Source organism: Haliotis cracherodii, unplaced genomic scaffold (genome assembly GCF_022045235.1).
Source record: "Haliotis cracherodii isolate W230 unplaced genomic scaffold, xgHalCrac1.p SCAF_4, whole genome shotgun sequence".
NCBI classification, from domain to species: Eukaryota; Metazoa; Mollusca; class Gastropoda; order Lepetellida; family Haliotidae; genus Haliotis; species Haliotis cracherodii.
The window spans coordinates 67,166,845-67,194,278 of record NW_027266297.1 but is presented as its reverse complement, the minus strand read 5'-3'; the positions used below and the strand labels follow the sequence as shown (position 1 = coordinate 67,194,278).

At 38.2% G+C, this 27,434-nt stretch overlaps 1 protein-coding gene across 1 annotated transcript; it reads right to left on the bottom strand.

Annotated features, from left to right (window-relative positions):
- Positions 1-992: 992 nt before the first annotated feature.
- LOC139479620 (sodium-coupled monocarboxylate transporter 2-like) lies at positions 993-18,829 on the bottom strand. Its single transcript, XM_071262460.1, has 16 exons — positions 18,497-18,829; positions 17,979-18,047; positions 17,623-17,674; positions 17,140-17,207; positions 13,443-13,523; positions 12,940-13,010; positions 12,650-12,787; positions 7,761-7,896; positions 7,570-7,658; positions 4,745-4,857; positions 4,034-4,107; positions 3,493-3,579; positions 3,159-3,361; positions 2,014-2,114; positions 1,474-1,595; positions 993-1,106 (listed from the first exon to the last, which is right to left on the bottom strand). Exons 1-16 carry the CDS (start codon positions 18,827-18,829, stop codon positions 993-995), a joined length of 1,851 nt encoding a protein of 616 aa, XP_071118561.1.
- Between the last annotated feature and the right edge of the window lie 8,605 nt (positions 18,830-27,434).

Here is a 27,434-nt window from a genome sequence, read left to right as displayed (position 1 = left end):
TCGTCATACGACTCTTGTTCAGAAGTTGTTTGATCAAGGTTACTATATTCAAAGCACCAGTAAAGATTTCAAATACTTTTATGGTAGACATGTGGAGGACCTTTCCCAAGTTGAGGCATCAGTGACAAAAATGATGTCCAATAAACTTCCCTATTTTCACCTATGTTCCCGTGATACTTACACATATTTATGCTATAATTGGAATCGTACAATGGACTCTGCTTTATGCGGTGAGTTCCTATTATTATGAAAAGGGTTTTGTCGCTTTTTTTAGATTGTGACAAAGAGAAAAGACACATTTTGAAGGCTTATTAACTTGTCACATATTGTCTAGACATTAAAAAAACCTCGATAAACGTGTTATAGTTGCTTGAAAAAGGCAACATTGTATGACAGATTCTGTACTTATCCTATCCTAGTTGAAGAATTAAATAAAACATCTTAACGATTAACTTGATGAATTAAGGAAACTAGTGCACTGAGTCAAGTAAGAGTTCCTGAAGTCATGGTCCGATGCTACGTCCTCCATGAACATCAGTACCAGAGAAAAGTGAATGTGAAACTTACAAAAAAAGGTCACATGTATAATTGAAGATAACACATCAGGTAAAGTGACACCGGCAGGATAATTGTCATATTTGGACAACAAATTCCGTTGCCTTAAACCATTTGGCTACCAGTTTGAAATATTATAAAACAAAAACGAGCCTATTTTCTCATGTTTTCTCGATCCCATGTCAATGTTGCATAGGGTAAATACTTATCAGCTCGTTTGGTGTATACGCATTTACGAGGACTGCCAGTCGTTTGCAGGAAGGAAGACAGTCTAACACTTACCAGATACAATATGTCATTTAAGTTTAGATAAAAGAGTAAATTAACGGACTTGAAGGTTATTTGTTTATTAGCTGCATATTTTCATACGAGTTATTATACATGAACAACGAATCAGACACACACGTATAATTCGCAGCAGTTTAATAATCCAGTTGTCACATATTACTGTCCCCTGCCAGTGCAGCTTCGGTAGCACTGAAGGAACGCGTAGGAACCCTCTTGTCCACACTAATGTCTTCACCAAGCACAGGATCACCTTCCACTGGCGTCTGAAAGTCAACAGAAACATGATCTCATCACTGGATACAGAACCAAAGGTGGGTTGTGATAATTTGTGCTTCTATCATCCACAACTCATTGGACAAGGGACGAATCTCACCAAATCATTTTCATAAGTACATCATGCACATACAGAAGATTGCGTACAAGTGCGCTGTATACTTAATATGTATATAATTTTCAAGCTTGTTTGCAGTGGGTGAGGTGGTTGGTTCTTCTAAGTGAGCGAGTGTTGGTGTTGATCATGGATTAATGTTCTGCGCATTACAGAAGAAAGTCACAGCAGTATCGAGAGAATTCAGTAATGTGCCCATATTCATAGAATAGCCTTGATAATACAGTACCTTCCTTACTTACCAGTTCGTAGTCCCCCGACCTTGTGGGTTTGGGCGTTGTCCTCAGTGAGTCGGGTACACACCAACACTGGATGTCCTCCAGACGGATGAGGCAGTCGGGATCAATTGGCTTCTCGTTGCCCCCTACAACAGATTGTGTGTGTTCAGGGTCTAGATTTAGAAGTGTAAGAAGAGCACTTTTCCCAACTTAAAGTACTGTCAATTCAGTGTTATTCCAAGACAATGTCTATGGAGTCAAGTGAGTTTAAAATTGACGGAAATGGAAGGTTTTATATAGCAGTAACACACAAACACAAAACAAACAGAACAACAAACAAAAACAACAAACATGAAAAAGGCAAGACAACAGGCAAAGTAAAACGAAAACGGCACCCCAAATCTTCAAATTATATGTATGATAATAAAATATTTAATAGAAATACAAATAATAAATGGAATGAACTGTAAATAGAAAATATGAAAATGTGAAATAGTTGGATTGGACAAAAATGAAAGATTTGAACATTTCAACCAATTGTGGAATGAAGGACACCACACCCACCTGTCAGGAAACTGGTAACCAACCCGACCAGCAATACAGTCCCAATAGCCATCGTGGAGAACAGAGTGTAGGAAAGGTTGTACAGGGTATCCAGGTCAGATCTGTAGCGATATGGTCATGCTACGTAGTAGTAATACGAGTCTATATATCCATATTATATTTAGAAGATAAACGTTAGGTGTTTTCAGATTTTCGGGTTCTATTGTATATTCCATATGTTTATCGACATTGTAAAATACAAACGTTATCAGTCATGTTCTGAATAAAAGCGTCAAACGTTTTTTTCCATAATCATAAGAAGTACATGTATTTACTACATTGCAAGCACAGTCAATTGTATGATCACGACTAAATCATAAGCAAGCGTTCATGAATCATGAATCAAATAGTGATGACACCAGGCGTTCGCGAAAAGGTGATATCCTGGCCCTAACAACCTTTGAGCAGGAGTTTTATGATAATTGTGTTGGGGAATGTGGTTAAACTTTGGGAAAGGCAGACGGTGATTCATGTGCTGGCCCAAGTAATATCATTTCTCGTTGTACGGATTTTTATGGAGCTTTGGAATCCAGTACAAAAGGGGATTTAGAGCCAAATCAAACGTTGATTCTATTGTTGCGTGGTTTTGGCAGATTTCGTCCTCAGTTACCATACTGGCACACATTCTCTCCACGTTAACTCTCTTAGTTGTGAGACAGACATGATGTCATTCTGTAATGCTACATCATCTTGGAATGCGAGGGTGTCGTGAAACAATGGACGACGTCACAAGTATTCGTGAACTCGCCTGGTTAGCAGAATGTGGAAACGTAATATTTAAATCACGTGGTTTCCATTTGGCCAAGCCAAATGACACGTTTTTTTCAAATTTTAGATTGAGAAAAAAAGATTCTTCTGAAGAAAATTATTCATACCCAGTGAAAAGTCCGAAATATTGACGGGATTCGATTCCCATTTAACGCACTCTCATTTGTTTTAGACTTTTTCATAGAGAACCTATGGCATGTATATGTACAAGATTTGTCCAATTTCTTGAATGTTACATAATAATACTCAAATATTCATGACTATTTTACAAAAATTGACGGCTACACTGAAGATGAAATGAATTCTTCTTCTCATCACACAACAATGGTACACGGTACCTGCTCTTGACGACTTCATTCTGTTCCGGAACGATGGTGGAGGTAAAATTGACGAAGGATGATGAAGTCACATTGAACCCTGGGCAGTTGTCTGTTGGGGCCGAAGGAAGGTAGGTGCTGGCTGATCCGGCAGAGGAGTACATGGATCCTATGGACAACCACAGCATGAGGCTGACACCTGCTAGCAGGCCTGTGATGGCACCCTGTTCATTCACGAACATATATATTGTGCCATAACTTGTGCTATAAGACAACCCCTAAAACACATACAACTCCTTATTCTTTACTATCTACTTATTTCTTTTATTTTATAGCAAACAAGGATATGTTTTACCTTAGTGTTGACAAACGGAAACAAAGCTCCTAGGTAGAACAGAGCATTTAAAGGACTTCTGGCAATGGACAATAGGGTGTAGACGATCTGAAACAGAATATGCACCCGAGGCAAATATTTAAACACATATTTGAATTGGTATTCTGGTGTGACATATGTGGGTTACAGCAATTTATCCCAAAGTCTTAAAGTGAGAAAACGGGCATAGGGTATAGAGATATTCCTTATACAGAGGCAAAGAGAAGAATGAATGGGTTCATTCCCATAGTACTCATTTTGGGAATCGAACTCAGTAGTTTTAACTATTCTAACCCAACTGCCTATTCTAACCCAGTTTTAACTATTAACCCAACCGTCCCTTACGTCTTAAACATATACATTACATAATGAGCTTAGATCAAGTAGCCTAACGAACATGACATTTAGTTGGAAAATTAATAATGACTGTAAGCGTCAAGCGATCGATCTTTGTATTATCGTTTAAAATTAGAATTTTAATTAAATCTTCCATAAGGTTGATTAACGTGGACAGTGGACCAACCTGGTTCAGGGTTTTCGTTCCAGCTTCAGAGACGACAACAGCCAATATGCAACTGAGAACGCCACACATCACCACTGGGTATAAATTAAGCAGTCAATTATAGGAGTTTGGTAATATAACACACAAAACGTAAACACTTCATTTTGGCATCTTTGTTTGGCATCACGACATGTATGACATCCAGCTACAAAGTGGTGAGTCACTCGAAACGGTTTGCTTGGATATGTAAAACATCTGTCTTCTTAAATATTATCCTCCCTCTTCCACACACGGTCCCCAGTATGGTGGTCTACCTTCAGTTGCTGGCGATCTGTAGCCCGTTTTTATCTTGTATCGTAATGCATAGTGCTATTCTCTTTTATTATTCCGTACTAGTTTTATATCTTTTCCCGTGATAAATCTAGTTATTTTACTGTCCTTCGTTGACAGGTTTTGATATAAGTTTCACTTTATGTATTTTGTTTAACTATTGATAGTCACGATATGGCTGAAACATTGCCAATGTGACTTAAAATTTTAACTCACTCACTCACTTCTACACACACACATACACACATACGTGGACACAATGAATCTTGACTCTTAAATGTATATTCCCTAAGTATGATTTGCTAAACACAAACCCCGCGTCTTTCAAATGAGCCTGCTTAATGAACTCTGTTCAGCGCACTACGTTGAGATGTGATTTTACTTCTATTCTGTATCTATTACCTGTTGTTTTGGCGACTAGGACTCCTCTGAACTCTGACATATTTGGCCTGCAGGGTTTGACGATGTCGTGCCATGTGATATGGGCAACAGCTGACAGACAGGATGATATGGTGCTGCAACATCGGGGTATTATCCGTATATCACACTCGTCGAACACATATGAAACTCTCACAAGCTCTTAAAATGTTGCCCCAAATAATATATTCTACCAGTTGAAACCTTTGGGTCAGATTATGTATGGAAACGTCTCACTGATATTAGGTGATAACATTAACAAAGCCGTTGACAAATTATCCAAAATTATGATTCACAGTGCTGTAAATGGAGGAGATTATGATAAAGCATCTAAGCAAACTAGAAGACCACAACCTTCTTGCTTTGATGATGACTGTGTTCAATATAAATCTGAACAATATGGACTACTGAACAAGTTACGAAAATATAACTGTGCACATTTGCAAAAATATATTGAAGCAAAGGCACAATGACTGTAACAGATTCTGGGTTACACTTACAGGTGCTCTTCAAAACAAGAACTCCAGTAATACAATATCACCTGACGTTTGGGCATTGTATTTTATAAATTTATTGAACCCTGCAACTACAGAAGATTGTTCTGAATTTGATCATTCGGTTTTCCAATTCCATGATGACCATTCTTGTGAAAATTGTAGTATATATTTTATTGATGATTTATCACACGCAATCACTCCATACAAGATAGAAGAAGCCATTTCCAATCTGTAACTCGCAAAGCACCTGGAGAGGACGGATTACCGCCAGAGATTTTAAGGGTGCGGGACCTTTTCACATTTCCTTTTTGAAATTACTATATAACAAAGTATTTGACACAGGTATTTTATCTTCTTTGATGAACTTAGGTATGATTATCCAAATATTATACAAATCTGGAAAAAAGTTTATTGTGCTTTCGTTGATTTTAAGAAAGCCTTCGATTTTATGAATAGGCAAAAGTTATTGTATTTACTTGTAATCAAGGGTTGTCATGGGAAAATGTTTAATGTTATGCAAAGTATGTATTCACCAGTAAAAGCATGTATAATGACTGACAAGGGTAAAACAAACTTTTTTCAACGTCAAGAGGTGTAAGACAGGGATGTATTTTGAGCCCCGTTGTGTTCAGTATCTTTATCTATGAACTTCTTATTGAAACTCATAAACAATGTTATTATGGTATATTTGTGCATCAAGATATTGTTGATATTTTGATGCTATTGTTTGCTGATGATATTGAAATGTTTTCATTTGCAGTAAGTGGTTTACAAAAACAATTAAATGTATTACAATCATTTTGTTTGAAATGAAATGAGTGAGTGAGTTGTGTTTAACGCCGCTTTTAACAATATTCCAGTTAAAACACGGCGTGTCAGCTTAATGTGGGAGGAAAGCCCGAAGTGATGCAGGTCTTAAACGTTTACCACTTCGGTGGAAACCAACGAGAACGGGTGTCATGCTGACAAACCTAGAAACATAATCGTGGCGAAGCGGGATTCGAACCCACAATCATAGGATTCTGGCGTTCTCAAGGGACGCAATTCTGCACAGCGATTCGCGGCGCCTCAGACGACTGGGCTACCGGGAAAATGGACTTTTGGAAATGCTTCGGTCAAGGTTGTAACTTACTGTAACTATTTTAATTTGTTTCTTCTATATTACTGTGGTCAGTAGCATGAAAACAACTTGCTATTCAAACTTCAAAAGCAAATATGTATGTGTGTAAATTGTTTAAACAAAAAAAGTTTATATCATTTTTAATAGCATGCAACACTTTTGATTGTAAAACTGCACCAATATTACTATATGGTTCGGAAATATGGGGAACAAAATATTATGCTGCTATCGAAAAAGTACATACCTCACACGTCAAACGTTTTTTGGTAGTAGTGAATATGCCTCAAATAAAGCAATTCTTGGTGAAACTCGACGCTGCTACATGTTTGTGCATAGCCAAGAAAGAGTAGTTAAATACTGGATAAAGTTGCTAAGAATGGAATAATGCAGATCCCCTATTTAATGTTATAAATTATTAAGGCAGTTTGATGATAAAGATAAACATAACTGGGTATCTGAAGAAAGAAATCTATTATTTACACATGTTTTTTCGTTTGTGCTGATTGCTCGGGAAATTGGTAACATTCAAGGGTTTATGGGAATAATTAAGCACCGAATGAAAAATATATTTGCACAAAACTGTACGAAACTATTTTAACTTCGCATTATTAAAGTCACATCTTTAACAGGAAATATATTTATCTGTCTTACCAGACAGGTCATTAATAAAATCTTTTTGTAAATTTAGAATCTCATTACATAATTTCAATGTAAATATGTGTCGTAAATCGAAAGATATTGATGCTATTAAAAGTGTTTGTACCTGACAGAGGTTAAATTGAAGATGAATTCCACATCTTTTTAAGTGTAACAAGTATTCCAAGTTAAGATCTACATATCTTCCTTTCTTGAATAATGACTATACGAAATGTTAATGATAAATGTTATCAACTCACAAAATATACATATTATCCTTTCACAGGCTACTATTTTATGCGCTCATTATAGCTCAAATACGTGAAGTTAAATCATAGACACACCAATGATTGACTGGATGAGTAATTAAGATTTTAAGAAGAAATAGGGTTTTCATGATGGACGTATGTGAGTATACGCTCCTGGGTCGTAGGCGTGACGTGCAAAGCTCTAGCTCCTTCCCTACCCTGCTGCTCCCCCAACCCCCAACCCCACTCCCCACCCCCATATTAGAGTGAAAACTACTGCAACTAAAACGTTTGTGTTGATGTGTTTACCTGAGGGAGGCACTTGAAAGGGCTGCTAAGAAGAATCCTGACATTCCGGGTATATTGTGGAACAGGTCCAAGGTGAAAAAGGGGAGTATCTGAAATTCAATAATTTACAATACATGTGTCATGTGTCAAACAATTTCATGAATATATTCAACAAATAAAGTATTGTTCCTGTGAGATGAATGAACACCTACCTGATTGAGAGAGCTGATTTGCTTTGACTTCACCGGATCGCATCGTTTGTGGTCATAGTAGCCGTATGCGACAATCCCCTGAGCTAGGCCCATCAGCAGGATAATAGGGAAAGCAGGGATGGTAACAAGGATAGCCCTGAATGTAAACACCGATGCTTTAACAGGAGACTACACTACGCGGCCCATTTTCTGCCGAGGTCTAGAATTGTAATTATGAACATGTGTGAAACGTATGCATTGTCTGTGTATATAAGGGTATTATACACTGCTAAATTGGCACACGCTCGTACATCGTAACACAAGAGATAGACCAAGAAACTGGAAAAAATCAACAATTAAACTAGTCCCCGATATTCATCTTTAGGTTTAATTAGTATTGTATCTCGTGATGTCTCTTCCAACCAATGTACAACTAGCGCTTTCTCCACTGACATCTGTGCACAGGTAGTGCCATATCAACGATCTCTGTTTTCAACTTGTGTGACATCCATTGACTTCTGTGTAGGACGAATGCCATAACTTCTGGCCCAGTGTAAAACTACTGCTATATCCACTGACTTCTTTGTTCAACTCGTGTGATATCCATTGACTTTTGTGTAGAACTAAAGTGATATCTTCTGGTCTGTGTGTAAAACTAGTGCTGTATCCACTAACATTCGGGTTCAACTAGTGCTGTATCAACTGATATCTGAGTATCTGTGTCTTATCTCCCTTGACAGACGGGTGTGTTTCAAATCCAGAGAGGAAATAATAAAAATCAAGTTTGTGGTATAGATATACATCAAGAAGAACATATCCAGTACTTTGGGAATATTTGTAGAAGCATGGAGAGCTTGGAGCGGCAAGTGTGTGCTCCCGGGAGGCCAAAGGCAAGTAGAAAAGATTTTCCCCTATACCCCTTTGTCCGACTGGACGGAGGGCACAGCAATGGTGTACACGATTTTGTTATGTACACCTGCTCTCATCACAATGTGGACTATGGGATCGTTCTCTGCATCATCTATGGAATATGCGATGTCTACCTTGGTTTTTGTGTCACCAACGTGTTTTAAAGGTGATATATTTATGAATGTACAGGACCAAGCAACCTTGATTACATATCCAAAACTGGACAGTATCCACGAAGTTATGAGACATCCTTTTGTTGCATTGTGACATAGAATCGAACCCGGGATCTACTGGTTGAGACTTTGCAGGATTGGAATCAACTTTCATAAATCAGATTACAGATTATAAAGAGACATACGATCTTTGGCAGAAGAAGTGCATCCAACAAGGCAGAGGTATGTCAAATAAGAACAGAAGTCAGTGTAAAAAGGGAAGAACAAGCTGTTCTCAGACGAGATGTGAATGAAGTGTCTGACAGTATCAGTGACCTTGAGTCTAGAGTCGAACTCCGGGGAAGACAGTGAACAAAAATTAAGTGGATTGTATATGGGGTACCAGAGGCAATAGAGTAAGCTTATAAAGTGTGCAAGGAAAGGATACTAGACATATCATATTAGGAACTTGCTGATAAAGACATGGAACGTGAATACAGGATATCGAGCATAACAACAAATCTACCCCGCCAACTTATCGTAACAATAGCGCACTAGGATTATAAAATCCAAAGATTTGGACTTGGGAACACCCTGAGAGAAATGGGATATGGAGTGGCTTATGACTTAACATACTCCCAGCGACATGAGCCAGGCAGGTTACCTAGTTCAAATCCAGATAAAAGATATTGTTTATAAAGGAGGCAAACTTGTGGAGGATATGAAGGGAAATGAAGAGATGTGAGATAGTCAGGAGACTCCAGAGAGAACTGCAGCACACAGACGGGAGAGAAGTGGTAGCCAGGACATCAGAACTCCACCCTCACAAGAACACAGACGGGGAGGCTCACACAGACCACGACTTCTGAGTTCTCACTCATAGGCCTGGGACAGGACAACAACCTGCTTGGGGTGCGACGAGACCGAGCATGATTGTAGGGCGCCTCATGCTGATCCGACAAACGATGTCGATGATTGTTGATATAGAACATTTGTTTTCGGTAATGTTTCAGGACTGAATTCTGAATTAATAGATCAGACTTTTACTGATTACTTAAACTCATTTGACTTTATCGGCATAACGGAAACATGGATACAAGATATAGATAGATATAAGTTTGATATTTCCAGGATTCAAATTATGGATCAAAGAAGCTGAAAAGATTCAAACTGTCTAATTAGTTAGAGAACAGCTTGCTGAATATGTGAAATTGTCTAAAGTTTACGACAGTGGCATTTCTATTTTGTTAGATTAAAACCTGCTTTGGATGTAAGACATATATACTATATACATGTGTTTATGTTCACCCTGAATATTCAACTTGGTACACAAACCTTTTAAGGCAATAGAAGATTGCATACATATATTACAAATGACTAACTTGATGTATTAGCACATTGTGATGATGTGTGTATGATGATTGGGAGAGGGGGAGACTTGAATGCCAGAACTGGCACTGAATCTGATTTTAAAGAAGATAATATCCTTGAATAACCCGAGGAACATGATAACTATGTGTAGGGATTTCTGTTAGATAATTTCAGGTTAACTTTTTATATAGATTTATTTTAAAATAATTTTGGTAAGAGATTACTAGATTTATGTAGTATAGTCAATATACATATTATGAACGGAAGGTGCGGGTCAGACGCCGGTGTGGGAGATTTTACTTTATAGGAAACCAGGGTGCGAGTGTGGTGGATTGTGTTATTGCCTAGTCCGAGTTGTTTGATTTGTGCCATAGCTTTGCCAAACGTTTCGAGGCGAGTCATCACACCTTCCAGGCTTGACTAGTTTACGTGCGCTTCAAGTAAGTGACCCAACACCACGCAATACGCACATCAATGATCCCTTTAAATTTGGCGACTATACTTCTCGTAAAAGGCGACTAACGGGATCTGGTGGTGATGCTCGCTGACTTGGTTAATACATGTCATTGATCGCAATTGCGTGGATCGATGTTCATGATGAAAATCATATATATCATCATTAGGAGGGAAGTTATATGCTACAGTTTTAGATTTTGCTAAAGCTTTTGCCTCGGTCAAAAGGGTTAACTTGTGGTCCCTCTTTCAAAGACATGGGCTAAGTAGCAGAACTGGAAAGTTATTGCGTTCGTTGTATAAAAATGTAAAGGTATGTGTTCGAAACAATGGAGCTGTTTCTGATAATTTTATAAGTAACACTGGTGTCCGACAAGGGTGTATGTTAAGACCCTTTCTATTTTCCTTTTTCATACATGAATATTTTCATTGATGGTTCACAACTCACCCCGAAACTATTAATTATATATGCTATGTTTGCTTGTTTTCGAAAACGATATAGTCATGTTCTCTTACACAATACCTGGCTTTGCAAAAGCAAATAATGTATTAGAGCGTTATTGCGACGACTCACAATAAAACCAAAGTTTTAGTTTTCAAAAAATGGTGGTAACTATCCAGAAATGTAATATGACATTATAGAGGGAAACCTGTAGAAGTTGTTTTATTTTATAAATTCTGAGAAAAGATTAACTTTGTCAAAAAGTGCATGCCAAGAATATTTTGTTGGCATTTTAAAACGTATTAGAATTTTGGACAATATTACATATGATGTTTGCTTTAAAACATTTGATACAAAAATGAACCCGAATCTATTGTATGAATCAAAAGTTTGAGGCCCAGTACATTTGGATGTTATTGAAAAGATACATTTATATGCAAGTAAAACGTTTTGGGGTGTAAAATCTAGCACACAAAACACAAGGGTATATGTTGAATGCGGAAGGTCCCCCCCCCCCCCCCCCCCCCCCCCCCATGTATATCTATAGTTATTTAAATGTTATTGATGATTGGGTCAAGTTATTATATACCATCTACATGATACCCTAGCAGATGTAACAATGTGATGCTTCTCTAGGATAGCCATGGGAAACTAAATTCAGCATAAAAAATTATAAACCTGTTATACGAATATGGATATGGATATATTTTGTTACAGCAACATGTAGACATGCCACAACATTTTTCAGACGTTTGGCAAATACCTTAAAAGATATGTACATCCAAAAATGGCATGGTTCCTTTTCCAGTTCTAGAAATGCAAATTACTATACATCTAAGACTACTAAAACATTAGTGTAAACTTCCATAAGTTTAGAACAGCTCTTTCTCGATTTCGTTGTAGCTCACATGATCTATTTAGTGAAACAGGCAGATATGTAGGTATTGCAAGAGAACATAGACCTTGTAGGATTTGTAAAACAGATTGTACTGAATACCACTTTTTATGAGTATGTCCAGTATATACTGATGTAAGATCAACATCTTTCTACCACAACCCAAATGGGTACAGCGTTTGTAAATTAATGACATGTGATTGTACAGAAACTGTGAGAACTTTATCTATGTTCATTTATCAAGAAGCTGGGAAAATGAATGACTTTGTAACACGCCCGAGACAATGTACCTTCGGCCATTGGCCTCATCAGTACCAAGAATAAACCCTGACTAATATCCGAGTACATTCACATATCTGTAGAACTAGTGCCATATGCAATGACTTGTATGTGCAACAAGTGCAATAATAAGCAACTTCAGTGTTTAAAGATCGAACTTTAAACAGGTAAATTGACCCTTGACAAACAACTGTCATGGATCATCCGGCAATAAATGTTCTTAACACGACGGTCGTTTCCATTGGATATAGCTGACTTGAACAATGCGAAATGAGAGCAGTCTGAAGCAGTGCATTACATCACCGGAGTTATCAGAGTGAGAATAGAAATAGGAATGTATTAGGTACTTTAATTACAAACTCCTTCGATCACCAGCAGGCGATAACGCCTTAACACTTTCTGTACCCACCTTCTGGTCTCCCTGAGTGACCTGGTGGACGAGATACGCTGCAGCACAGTCGGAATGAACAGATAACCAAACCCCGCCATGATTCTCCCGAAGAAGAGATTCCACACGGTGTGACGCACTGTTGGGTCAAGGTCAAGGCTTCGTTGTCGGATAAAGTAGACATATATTTATTTATTTTATCACCATATTCATTTCATATTAACACATTTTACGGAAGTTGATGGGTTAGAAGAAAATATACATCATAGTACTTGTCTACAAAGATCATAAATGTATGAAACTAGTCTCACCTGAAGTTCAACCTCCCAGTGTCTGCTGCACGGCCCCAAAGCTCCACAACCCCGTCTGCATCCAGCGTACCCTAGAGATGCGCACTTTTCATTGAGATAACACATCCATAATAGGATTCCACACATTATCTACTTGCTATGTAGGAATAGTTTCTTCATCAAAGATTTTGAGTAGCTAGGTGGCAGCATCTTTGACACCCTTGAAAGACCACATCCTGAATTTAGTCATTGATACTTATCATGATTTATATTGGATGCCTTTCAGTATATGTTTTTATTTGAGACCAATTCCCCAAAACTACAAGGTAGGTTTACTTGGGATAACTTTTTAATCAATAATTTGACTGCCATTTGCATGAAGCAATCTTGAAGAATCTCTATAATTCATGGTCTTTTGATATAGTCCATGATATTTGTTACACTTCTCTGCTCCATCCCAATAGACAGGTGACACGATTCATCAAATACACCAATGAATCTAGTGAATCGGAATGCAATATTACCTTAACTATAACTGCCAGCATTCCCGCCATCATGATTGTGAACTGCAGCACATCAGTCCAGATGACAGCCTTCAACCCGCCCTGGAGGGATAGGTCAAGATGGGAAGTTCATATATTGGCAATAATCCGCATTACGTTTTGAGAAAGGAGTCCACAAAAGGACGTTATATGTGACGTGTTCCATAAAGAGGAACCAAAAGTCGTCGACTATTGAAAACAAGTTATGCATATTTTCAATTCAAAATAGTATCAAAGAACACTTTAAAATTTAAACTATTTCAAAAGATCAATAGTTTCATGTTACCATTGTACTTAGAAGTAAGCATAGGTAGAACACCCCATTTTGAGAATTTTCAGTTTATATTAAGGCCTGTGGTTCAACAAGTGATTCCCCTGTACCATATCGTCGTTAATCTTTTGTTTTGAAACACGTCTAGATGAATGCTTGAGGTTTATATTCATGCATTTTACTTTGTATGCCACCAATTATTTAAGATATTTTGTTTGCCATAGACATGTGACCCATTTTCCTGCACGAGAAGTAAAAGGAAACACAAAGTTGGATGGGTTTGTTAAACAAGATGTTTTGAAACAAGATTATAAACACCAACTAGTTTTTATTTCCTGGTGAGGAAGACAACGTTAGGTAAAGTTTCTTAATCATACATTCCATGCAAATCTTTCAAAACTTCAGGACAACACAATCTTGGTGGATAATGTTACTTTTGACATTTTGAACATGTAAACTTACATCCTGAGACATCAACATCTGAAAGAACACACATCCCGGCAATTTCACACTAAACATCACATGTCATGTGAGTAAATGCAGCATAAAGTGTCTCCAGTTTAGGCAATACTGGCAGCCATTGTAATTCACGCCACACCCATATAATTGTCTAGCAGCACCAGTTGGAAGTTTTGTAGCGAGTGAAGGAAGGCTAATTGCTAATACCTTTTCCATTAATGCTCAAACAATAGAGATGTCTAGCTTTCGTAAGGCATGATTAGGGCTGCAACGTTACAGGTAGGTCACAAAACGATACGCATCTCGATATCCTGGTCACGATAGGATACGTATCTCGATAGGCAATGATAAAAATAGCATTCAAAGTGGAACTTTCCCTAACTTTCCTTCAAAACAATTCAAAGTTCAAACACCAGAAAATACTTAATGTTCTCCACCAGTGATACGACTTCAAAGAATTTTGATCCAATGGTCGAAGAAATTGTATCTGAAATTATTGTTTTATTCCAATATCGTGTTACTTTAGTTACATCTTTTACTATATATATATTTAAAGTTATAAGAACCACAAGCGTAGCATTATGGTTCTGGTGATTGCTGTTGCAGGATATTTGGATGTTTGGAACAATATGACCAGTCACCGTAGGGACTTCCCGCGCAACATGTATGTATGCGAAAACGTTATGTTGACGTATATTAGCCAAGTTGCCACAAATATGACTTGTAACGAGTCAAAGTATGGCATTTTTAATTTATGTATCCATTCTCTAGCAATTAAAGTTCGTTTCAAAGCGTCAAAAGCGGTAATCTGCCCGTGGTTGCTCTATCTCTTCAGACACGATTTCACCTAACTTAATGAAAACAATATGAATAAAATTAATAAAATATATTACAAACACAAATCCAAATATACAAGGAACACATTTTAATAACAAGATAGTATAATAATGGTATTGAATTGCATACTTCAGTTCAGATTGAGACGGGGAAAAACATCTGCCATTGTAAAACCTGAGCTTATTAAAAATGTAAGTACGTTTTTGGGAGCCATGTGTTACCGCACGCTATAATAAAGTTAGCGGTTTATTGAAAGGCACAACTGCGAGGAAACGCTGCGATTTGCGTTCTGTATTGTGGCGTATCGATAAATGGGCCCACGTCTATCGTATATCGTATCGTTGGTCAAGTATCACGATGCATCGGAATATCGGTGTATCGTTTCACCCTCGAGCATGATTGGAACAGATTATCAGTGACATCAGTTGTGTATCTTTGAGCACCTTCACTGAACATTATTGTTCTAAATGCTACTGAGTGGCTCAAAGTTCTTTCAAGTGTTGATGTATCTACTTTGAGTTCACCAGGCCAATTGTAATATCTCCATAAAATGTGATTGGTATTTTTTTGCGGACATAGGACACTGTTGTCACGGGCGTTTGAATGTCCAAATATTTGAGTATGCATATAAGTACGGCTTCTGGCAAATCCAATAGATTCATCTATAAAATAATTAAAGAACAATCGTATCTGGTTGGAACTTGGAACTAATGCCTCATATAAGGAACGAACACAAAAGTTAAAATCAGCAGAGTTATTTCCCTTCCGGACATGTGATCCATGAAGCTTGAGCGTCATGTAATTACAAAATAAACGAAATTGAAGCTGTTATATAATATTTCTCATGGGATTGAAAATATTATTTGCAATTACATCTTAGTATCAATAAACATCACTCTACCATTCATGAAATAACAATATAAAGTCGTTTATGTGTAATGCGACATCTGGCTCCTTTTATTATGTGTAACATACTCTAAAACCGACTTGTGGTCCGTTATTATTTTTAGTGTAGAATGAGTTTTACCGACTTGTGGTACCTCTTTGTTTTTTAAATAATTTTGTATGAATTGTCATTTCTTTACTTCACAACAGTTTCACTTCAATTTTTATATGTGTGTGCTATATGTTGTTAAAAACACATACGGGCCTATGCCTATGTAACAATTAAGATACTGAGCCAGTAATTAAGAACATGTGTTAGCGTCTTCGTCGAGATCAAAACCACATTGTATGGTCTATGTATTCATACACTTACAACTTAATCCATACCAATGAGAATGTTAAACTAAAATACAAACCCATGTTCATATAAATGACAAATGACATACGTTTTTTCATTAAATCTTACAATTTTATCACAAAGAAATCAATAGGAGAGTGTCCAAATTTTAACTTCCGACTTATGGACCCTTTATCCTCGCGCATGTTTTCACAAAATGGCAATGAAAAGGGATCTTTGTTTCATTCCTTAACATCATGGTCAGGCAAGAATGATGTCTGAAGGATCCCATTGGCTAAAAACCTCAAATTTCAAATGTAGCGCTCAAGGTGAGCGATTTCCACGGTATCAGTATTACCGACATGTGGTCCCTTTGTATGGAACAGGTCCCATATATGTCACATTGTTCTGTCAGTGTATATCGTTAAAGATATTTTTCATTGGAAGAAACATAATTTTATTTTTCAACAAACTATTCACTGTTTTGCTTTATTATGTATTTGATACAGTTACCCATTGACATGTCATGACATCATTCAGATGAGCGTGTTAATGTCGTTAAAAATGACAGTCAGCAGTGTTCGAAGTGTATCACTTGGCCTGTAAACAGTTTGAATTCGGACAGAGTAACCAGGGTTGAGAGACTGAGCAAAGATCCACTCCATCGGACCTCGATGACACACTGTGTGCCACGTAACCCATTTTAACCATCCGGCTGCATGGGACCAATTCTGATCCGGAATTACCAACGGGTTATTGCAATTAAAAACTATAGTAAGTTGTATTCTTGTTGTTTTAAATACTCAAATAGCGTGTTCCCTAACAACATTATTTAGTTTCTGCAGATGTGCAGGTACTACCTATGTCTGAGAGTAGAATGTCATACTTACAATGGAGGTGTAGATGACAGTAATGGAGGCAGTCACAGCCAAAGCAGCATACATGGACAACCCCGTCACTGACATTGAAAAGAATGATATCCTTTGATGGCTTGAATTTAATATAAAATTGATAATACAAATGCAAAAGGTAAGTTTAACAAAATGCTTTTTCTTCTTAAGTTTAACTTTATCTAATTTCGATTTAACTAAAAAAATTAACAAATATATATATATATATATATATATATATATATATATATATATATATATATATATATATATATATATATATATAAAGATACAAAATACAGATTAGCACCAGTATTATCTAACTGATATCAAGAATATTCAAAATGCCATTCTCTGAATTTACGACGTGGTTTTCCTAGGGGTACATGTAGAACAAGGTGGTGCATATATTCCTTGGTTGAGGCAAGTATTCTGCACAGGACATATACTTATAAAGTTTCCATTGGCGTGTTCTTGAAATACCTGTTTGTATAGCGATGGCCTGACCGTATAAGACAACGCTCATGTACTGCAACTGTATGAAAAAAATAAAGTGCAGTTGATATGTACTGGTGTTCTTTCACTGTAAACATGTACTGTCACAATTTGGATGTTATTTACAGGATAAACACACACACACACACACACACACACACACACACACACACACACATATATATATATATATATATATGTTTATGAAAGAAACTGTAACTTATGTAAAAACATAAAGATATATGAATAGTTTAACATAAATAGTTTGATGTCATTATACGTTATTCATTGCAGTTAAAGAATGAAAGAAACATGGTAGATCAGAATATGTATATATATTTTACATAATTTAGGCACGACACTGCATTAGCTACCAGTCGAAGGGGCCTTGAACGAAATCGTCTTTCAAAGAACTACAACAGAAACAAGGTTTAAAAGTTTTGAAAACCAATATACTTGTATCACGACACAATAAACAAGTTCTAAACGGTTCTATCCATAGATGGCTGATAATATATTTAGCAATGTATATTTCATCTGAATTTCGGACACATGAGCAGAAAGAGACACAACCCATTATGGATAAATCTTAAACAAAACTAGGAAAGATTAATGTCAAAATAAATAAATGGATATCTACAAGACATGGCACCGGGCAAAGCCTTCTCAATGTGCTACTAGGCTCGCTGACCTTGTTGATGTATGTCATCAATCCCAATTGCGTGGATCGATGCTCATAATATTAATCACTGGATTGTCTGGTCCAGACTCGAATATTTAAAGATCGCCGATATATAGCTGGATTATTGCTGAATGCGGCGTTAAACAACCAACCAACCAACCAACGAACTAGAAGTCCTACCTCAAACGGTGTTGATAGATTCAGTCTCTTGAGGAAGGTGAGAGTCACGATGATTTCAATGATGGTCCCAACGGCACTACCGAACTCACTAAGAATCAGCTGGATTCCAAAGGCATATGACTCCGCTGCCGTCCCCAACATCATCACCGAAGACTCTGACGTCGCTATTAGAGACAACGCCACGGGAAGGAATGTCATAGACTGACTCGCGACAAGATAATCGTTTGTACTGCGTCGTTTACGTGTCTTCACGGCGTAGTAAACCCCGATGCTGGAGGACCCAGCAAGCATCAGCCCGAACACCACGTAGTCCCATGGTCCGAATGTACCCATAACTCCTTCTGGATACCAAGTGGGTACCAACAGCTTTCTTGTTGAATAAAATACTGAACAAAATGGTGTTCTCAGTTTTGAATATCACCCGAAACTGTAACTATCCTTAACCTTTTTGTTCAGGATACAAAACCCAACACTAGGGAAAAATATCTACAAACAACGGAGAGGCATGTAGTAAATTAGACCTCATATCACATTTGTCCATGTGTGTCCATGTGTGTTTGAATTGCTTAATTTAATTACCTGTAGGAAACGAAATATAAGGTACCATGCCTGTTTCCATGTCCGTAACAACCTCGCTCAGGAATATATGAAATGAAATATATCTGCTTTAAAAAAACCTTCTCAGAGTCTTCATAAAATATTTTCAAACAACCACGCAGATACTGATTATCTATGATCCTGAATAAGTAAGACCATGCGTAAATATTGTGTACTACTCTAAGTTTGTTTGTTTTAACGCCAATCAGCATTATGCCAGCGGTATCGCGGTGACCCATTAATAAATGCGCCTAACCCAGACTAACGAGACATTATGAGTACAGTAAGGAATATCAATACCACATGAACATAAAAGCGACAAAATCCATTTTCAGAAATGATTGATGCTCGGGACTGATGTAATGAAACGTAATGAATAGCTGTATATAAGATACATCGCAAAGAACAATGAAAGAACGAAGCGTGTTTTTTTTTTTTCCGCGTCATTTCTGGATATTTAAAGATTGTACATTATATTAAAATCCTTAAAGAAGCTGTATCTAATGTTGATATTTCATATAAGAAATAGACGACTCTCATGCGGCCCTCGTGGTTTATTTTCACTGCAGAGTTATATTTTACGATACACAACTCCCATCCGTCGTTTATTTCTTAAGTAAAAATAGGGGGCTCTCGGCTGCAAAACTATTAACTGTTCAACTGCGAAGTCATGCCACGACTAACAACAGCGCGACGGAACAACGTCACCTGATAACTGATAGATGCAGAATCACAACCGGCTGTTGCCAGTGTGCCCTATGCGGTGTGCTCCGAGTCAAACGGACCCCATATTACAATGGTTACGCAGGACCGCTTCTTACTTCATCATTTTTGGCAAATAAGGGGTTTAGTCCAAGTCCAACTATACTTTACAAAAAAGACAACAACCCACAAATGCTGAGCTCCAATAACCAATACCATCATGAGAATTACTCCTATATATTGGTAATAAACTGGAAATTAAAGGTCATCGAAATTCATTTGCCAAAACAGTTTAATTTTGAAATTTGCTTCCGAAAGTCCCCTTTATTGATATATTTTACAAAATTAAATCTATAATTTCAAACATCCTAGTACAGGTTTACAAGTTCCTGGGGAGAACCGTATGTTATTTCATGGGAACCGTTATGTGAGATTTCAGCCTCATCCACTGGTTCAAGAAGAGTGAGTGAGTGAGTGAGTGAGTTGGGTTTAACGCCGCTTTTTAACAGTATTCCAGTTATATCGCGGCGTGTCAGCTTATTGTGGGAGGAAAGCCCGAAGTGATGCAGGTCTCAGACGTTTACCACTTCGGTGAAACCCACGAGCACGGGTATGGTGCTGACAAACCTAGAAACGTAATTGGGGCGAACCGGGATTCGAACCCACAATCATAGGTTTCTGGCATGCCCAAGGGACGCAACTCTGCACAGCGAATCGCGGCGCCTTAGACGACTGGGCCCCCCGTGGTTTAAGAAGAGAAAATAGGGAATAGCAATGTAATCTACCGAATAGCTAAAGACGTACCCAGATCCCATTTTGTTATCAAACAAGGCTGGGAAACTTCGAATGTCCCTTTGACTCAGCGTCATAATAAATGTGAACATCGTTGGTCACGGGTTTCAAACATGAACTGATACTTATCTACATACAACTCTAAATGCACATGGAAAACCACTCCCCACAATACTTACACGTTGCCGAGGAGCTGCGCGTTCAGGTAGTGAGTAATAATGTAGTTCATACCATGCACCTTCATAATTGAAATCGGTAACGCTGTCGCTTTATTAAAATCCGACACGCATTCACATCCCAATTTTCGCCTGACTTACTTGTAAACAGAAGAGTGCCAACTGAAAACAATAACGAAATGTAAAAATAGATCCTTTTGAAATATATTCAGCTGGTCAAAAGACGGCTTTTCGCATTGATAAATACACCTCGAATACAGGTGACACAAGCACCTGTTGCAGACATACATCAATAGCGATCACTAGCGATTACTGCCATGAACCATCAGCTTTGCATTCGTGCATACAACTCTTGTCTTGATTAAAAACATAAAAAAACGGAAAATATCTGTTTACAACGAGTTGGCGGTGTACATACTTTGCAAATCCTGCAATCGACTGAAATCTGCAATACAGTTTACGAACCGGATTTCGATTTCGTTGCTTAGACTCGTTAGTCCAGCCAAAATGTAACTCCATAATACCAGCCTATTTAGGGAAGGGTGGAAACTGGTCTGTCATAGTCAGTTAACTCTCTTGCCTCGGGGAGATGAGCGAGGGGATGCGAAAACACGACTGGTATCATGAAGTTACACAGAATCCACACGCAGCCCCACCCCACCCCACCCCCCCCACCCCCACACTCCAAAAAAAAGAAGAAAAAAAAGAACAAGATAAGAAAGAAAAGATGATTTTTGTTCAGATGGATCGCTGCATCAGCAAACTGAATCAAATTAAAAGTGATATGTATTAGGTAGCTTTACTAAATCAAATGTTTATGACCTTTTTCAAACAAATCAATGTTGACGCCTATCATTAATCAAGATGACACCAGATGGGCCTAATCGGTCCAAAAGATAACCCAGCTGAGACTAGTTCACATATCTATTTGATGCATTGAATATTGTCTTTTCATAGGATGAATTATATACATACGCATTGCCTATAAACAATTTTAGAAATGGATGACACTATTGTATAGGATTTATTGTAAATCCATCTGAATTTCAAGTTATACGTGAACCATTACAACGTTGGGAGTATTTAAGATGATTGTAAAGTTGTTATGTTAAGGTTCAATGATCTGCCCTGCTTTGAATGTCTTTGACCTTGACGTGAAACGTTTACTCGGTGGCGATCCTTTGGTGCAGACACATGCTTGCTGGATGTGAACAACAAACAATAAGTTTAGGTTTCAAAAGCCTACTGAACAAGTGTTCTTTTTCCATTCGTAAGTGTGTGTCATTGTTAAACAAGTTATAAAATAAAAAGTAAGTAAAGTGGTCACTCCCGGATTCATCAATATGTTTGTTGACATGTACACAACGTACACGGGTATCTCGACTTTGCTGTCTGTGTACAGGGATTCGGTCTTTCAGCTGCATACCAGTTTCTCCAATTTAACGCTCACCACATCCCTCACGCGTTAAAAGCATATATAACATCTTTACTGCGGCAGTTCATGATGTGTTTGACAGTAAAAAGGTCATCTACCCCAAATTGAAATTTGCAATCTCTCAATTATTATCGGGCAAGTTCAGATCGAGGTGTGTGACATTTTGTTACACAGACGGTATTTGTATTTTGTGAGTAATAGATGGACATAGAAATTGTTTGAGATTTTTAGGCTGTCTGGTGCTGAGTGTAAGTTAAGGCTTATATAAACATTTTCATAGTGTTACTTTGCTGTAAAATTGGGAGATTGGCTTTTATAAGGGGCATCATTTTACAGTTATTAGGATTGTAGGTAAATGGAAGAATGTCTGTGTCTGTATCTGTTTCTGTTGTTTAACAATGACAAACATTTACGAATGAAAAAACAGATGTATTTTAGGCTTTTGAAACCTAAACTTAATTCAAAAGTATAATTTTCAAAACTTTCCTATGTATTCCTACAAATGTGTGCACTCACACCATAAGGTATCTACAACTCACTAACTATGACGTCATAGGAATTATGACTTCAAAAACATCGTTTTAAATCTCCCTCAAGTGCCACTAAGTGTTACGTCAAAGGCATTATGTTGTGCGTCATCTACGACTGCGTTAAAGTTTTCATAACACCTGAAGAGCCGTTCAGTGCCGAAAGATCTTGAGTGCATCTATCTAGCTATCTATCTATATCCGATAGTCAACATTCGGGTATTATTCCAGCAGCTCCAGCCTTCGGTGTCTTCATTTCACAATCAATTCACTATTTTGACTTGTAGCATATGTTCCCGTGTTCTTTGTCTGGTGACCAACTGCATGTGTTTGTGATAGGTGCCACCAGTGGCGCAGGATACGCTCACCTTGCCCTGCCATCATCACTGTTTAATAGTTCACCGTAAACACATGCTTCTGAACTAGTCTGAATGGTACAGTATGTAATAACATTTTATTTAAATTGTTTCGTACACCAAATTGCTGACCCACAGCACAACATGAGCTGAACAAGACAGTTGTGTAAACATTGAGAAATCAGTAAACAGTTAACAGTATAAACACACCACTGACTGAATCAATTTGTGTATTTGAAATTGTGTACAAAATAACTATAATTCACAAAATACAATTCACGTGAAGGTTTTCCTGTAGCCAAACTCCAGCATATCTATAAGTATTACTGCAGTCTATAAGATCATTAACAATGATAAATGCAAAATCCGATCTTTTTATAGGTCTTTGAAAGGCATTTAGAAGTGATTAACGTAAGGAAGAGAAAATATGGATGTCAACTTCTTTATTATTATTATTATTATTATTATTATTATTATTATTCATTTTGTTGTCCTTACGGGTACATATATATGCCCTCTGCCCCATGGCATTCATTCACCCGATGAAGGAGTAAGCATACACTCCGAAACGTTGTGTTCCTCAATATTAAGAAGTTGACATCCATATATTCTCTTCCTCACTCAGTTAATGTTCAGATTTAGTTTTCAGCGCCACTGTGCAAACCAATTAGCTACACAGTCGCTACAATGATAATACATCCGGAGCGATCAATGCAATACCGTCAACAATAAAGTAGTATACGTACCTATAACGTGGAACTGTCACATTGTTGAATTCACTTGTCAAAACATTGACGTTAATTGAAAATAATATTGTTGACAAAAAACACCCCTGTCTGACACCAGAGGTTACACAAAACAACCATTGTTAATGTGAACACGGACACAGGTGTCCGGCTGTATAGAATGAGTTGTGTGGACCATTTATTCCAAGTGGAATTAAGTTATACCATAAACAGTGCCGGTTGAAGTGATCACAGCTTTCATCGAATCGCTAATGGACAGGTATGGAGATTGCCGAGATACCTTTCTATCATAACAAACGACACACATACACTTGAGTGTTACGCTTCCAACGGAAATAGTATTGGGTCACGCGTGGGATCTGTCGCGATTTGCATTAAGGAACAGGACATGTATTATTATCGAAGCCAACCGTTAACAGTCTGTCTGAATGTTCAATACATGTGTTGTTATTCAAAGCTTCAGCGGATATTAAATAACGACAGACTGTTTTTCATCGTGTAGCAAGTGCAACAGCCCATACCACTTCCATTACGGTAACTGGTGCTTCTGAATCATTCGTGTTAATTCTAGTCACGAGTATTGTCGATTTCAATAGGTCTGGTCTCTGGTAAGTAGTCGTAGAAAATCTGTAAAATGAGAGCTACAGTCGAGGTTTCACATGTCCATCGCCAATATCTTCTACTTCTCGTGAAGTACTGTTATCTCGATTACAAGCACCACCTGGTCTAGAAATAAAAGCGACCAGTAAAACCGCCTCAATTTGGTTGATATTTAGAGCTATGAATAAAGATTCAAATTATCCAGGTTCTAATTATACATTCTAGCATGATATCACTACCCATATTTCAAAAACGCGAAAAACCTGACCGTAATCATAAGCTGGCCATTGTACTTTCCGACTATATCAATTACATGTGTTTATGAATCACTATGAAATAGTGATGATACCAGGTGAAAAACCTGGCTGCGTTCGCACAGTGTCGATTATGGCTCCCGTTTTAGATGAGACAGCGCTACGAAAAGAAAAGTGAAAAAGTCTGATTACTATCCTCAATGACCTGGAATGTCCTATCGTTGTCTGAACGCAGTCGTATGTATACATTCGTAACAGAGTCCTACGGATCTGGAAAGTTCCGGAGAGGTCGGCCAAGCCCTCCATACAATATGGTGCGTCCCGTGACATTCAGAAAAATCTAGTCAGATCACAATCGTGACTATGTCGTGACAGATTCTGCTGTGTAGGATCAAAATCGTAACAATGTCCTGTGTTGTCTGGCCGATGTCCTGTCGATCGGGACGCTATCGTTACGAACGGGCATGATTTGGATAAATTGTTCATTGCCATTTCTTGTCGATTGAGTCCAGATTGCGTCCAGATCTTGCCGAATGCGAACCGTCTTTGTCGGTTCACTGTCCGGTCACTGTCTGATCTCTGTCGGATCGCATTCGGGATAATCGGGACGCTGTCGGGACAGATTCGGTCGTTTTGTACCATGCGGAAGATGTAAATTGGATCAGATTCGGATTGAGAACGGGAGAATCGGGACTAATTCAGATGCAAAAGGCGGGGGACAGCAGAAACAGGCTTCACACATTGTACCCATGTCCAGAATCGAACCGGGGCCTTCGGCATGACCAGCGAGTGCTTTAACCACTTTGCTAACCAACTGCCCCTATATTTCAAGACGTGTTATGCTAATTTTACGCTAACTGGCTTTCTACATATCACACGTGGATATCATCTATCGATATCTTGGAGCATTTACGTAATAATAAACTGAAACAATATTGCGTATTCCAAAATGAAATCCAATATTACTGACAGAACCAGTAACTTAACATTCCAAGTACATACTGTTATACTATCATTAAGATAAGATAACAGTTTTCAAGGGCTACTCTTTCTAATGAGGGGCTGTCGGGTAACCTAGTAGTTTAAGCGTTCGCTCTACACGCCGAAGACTCGGGTTCAATTCCCACAATGGGTACAATGTGTGAAGCCCATTTCTGGTGTCCCCTGCCGTGCTGGAATATTGCTAAAAGCAGCGTAAAAAACCGTACTCACTCACTCACTCACTCACTCCTTCTAATGATAACTTAATATTGTCTATCTTCATTCTCATTTACATCACAGCATGAAATATTGGCATTTGAGTTTTTGAGAGTCTGTTGTGGTTCTATCTCGGTCATCAGTGCACCTGTCAGGTGACACGACCCTGCAGTGTTATTGTCACCCTGAAATTATAGTCTATTTTCATACACCCTGGTACACCACTGTTTATCTCAGTTTTACCTGTAAATATGTATTTGTGGCTAAATTACATCTCGAGTATTCCATACATTTCCGACGGTTCTTTAGCCGTCATTTAACAGACAAAAGATGATCCCAACATAACCAGCCACGTTTTTAATAGCTATCCATGCTGACACTATGCTAATGAGAAACGCGAACTGGACCCATACATATTAATACAAAACCATTACTTTCTAAGTTATAACTGCTTATGTTACAAAGTTACCTACATTTTCAAAACAACGTTATATACCACTCAAAGTTTGCTAAGGATCACCACTTTTAAATGTAATACGTCAAATTGTGTTCATTTGTTGAAACAGCCAAAGACGAAATTGCGTAACGACATGTTAAACGTAGAAAGGTCCTCTACCATGTACTACACAATGCCAACAAACAGACCAAATCAGTCAGATCACTAGTCAAAAGGAGAATATCTGACCAAAACAATAACGGACACAAATTCATTGTCCAAAAATGAATTCTCAGTAGCGCGTAAGTGATCCGCGTCCCATTCTCCCAATAATAGCCTGCAAAGTTGCCAAGGGAAGATTGTTCAACTCTTCAGTAAGATCATTGCCGAGTTCCCGTTGAGTTACCGGAAAGACAGTGAGTCGTGAGAGGGCGGTCTGCAGGTCGTTCCACATGTGTTCGACAGGGTTGAAGTCTGGTGACGTGCGTTATCGTCCATGAGGATGAAGTCTGTTCCGATTGCACCAGCAGGTACACATCTAGAACATCATCCCTCTAGCGCACACCTGTCATCGCTGTAGGACATGGAGATCGGTTCTTCCATCTCAGTTCATCTGGGGCCCAGCCCTGGTCTGTACAACTGACGTTTTGGTCCTATCCAAACGTGCCTGCCTGTGATACAGGATAAGTGGTATGCCAATGGATTCACTCCGTCACTGGAGTCCACTATGACGAAGACGATTACGCACGGACCAAGTAGAAACGTTAACGCCACAAGTTCCGCAGGTCCTTTTAGAATGTGGTGGCAGTCACGAAGTGATGACGTCTTGCTGCAATCAAACAGCTGTGTGGTGGAACGCCGTCGACCACCTGCATGTCGCTGGGTAGCTGATCCAAACTTTTGGTATCCATCCCATGCCCTGCTGATCACACTTTGGCTGACTTCAAAGACGTTAACAACGTGACGTTGCGATGTTCCAGTTTCAAGCATGCCCATGCAGCTGCCTAATTCTTCGGTCGTCATACGACGTTGTTTGACGTTGAGGTTGAGGGCTCACAAGCGCATTCAGTTGTTGCAATCCTCAAGTTTTGAAATGTTGTTGTGCTCTCTGATAATGATG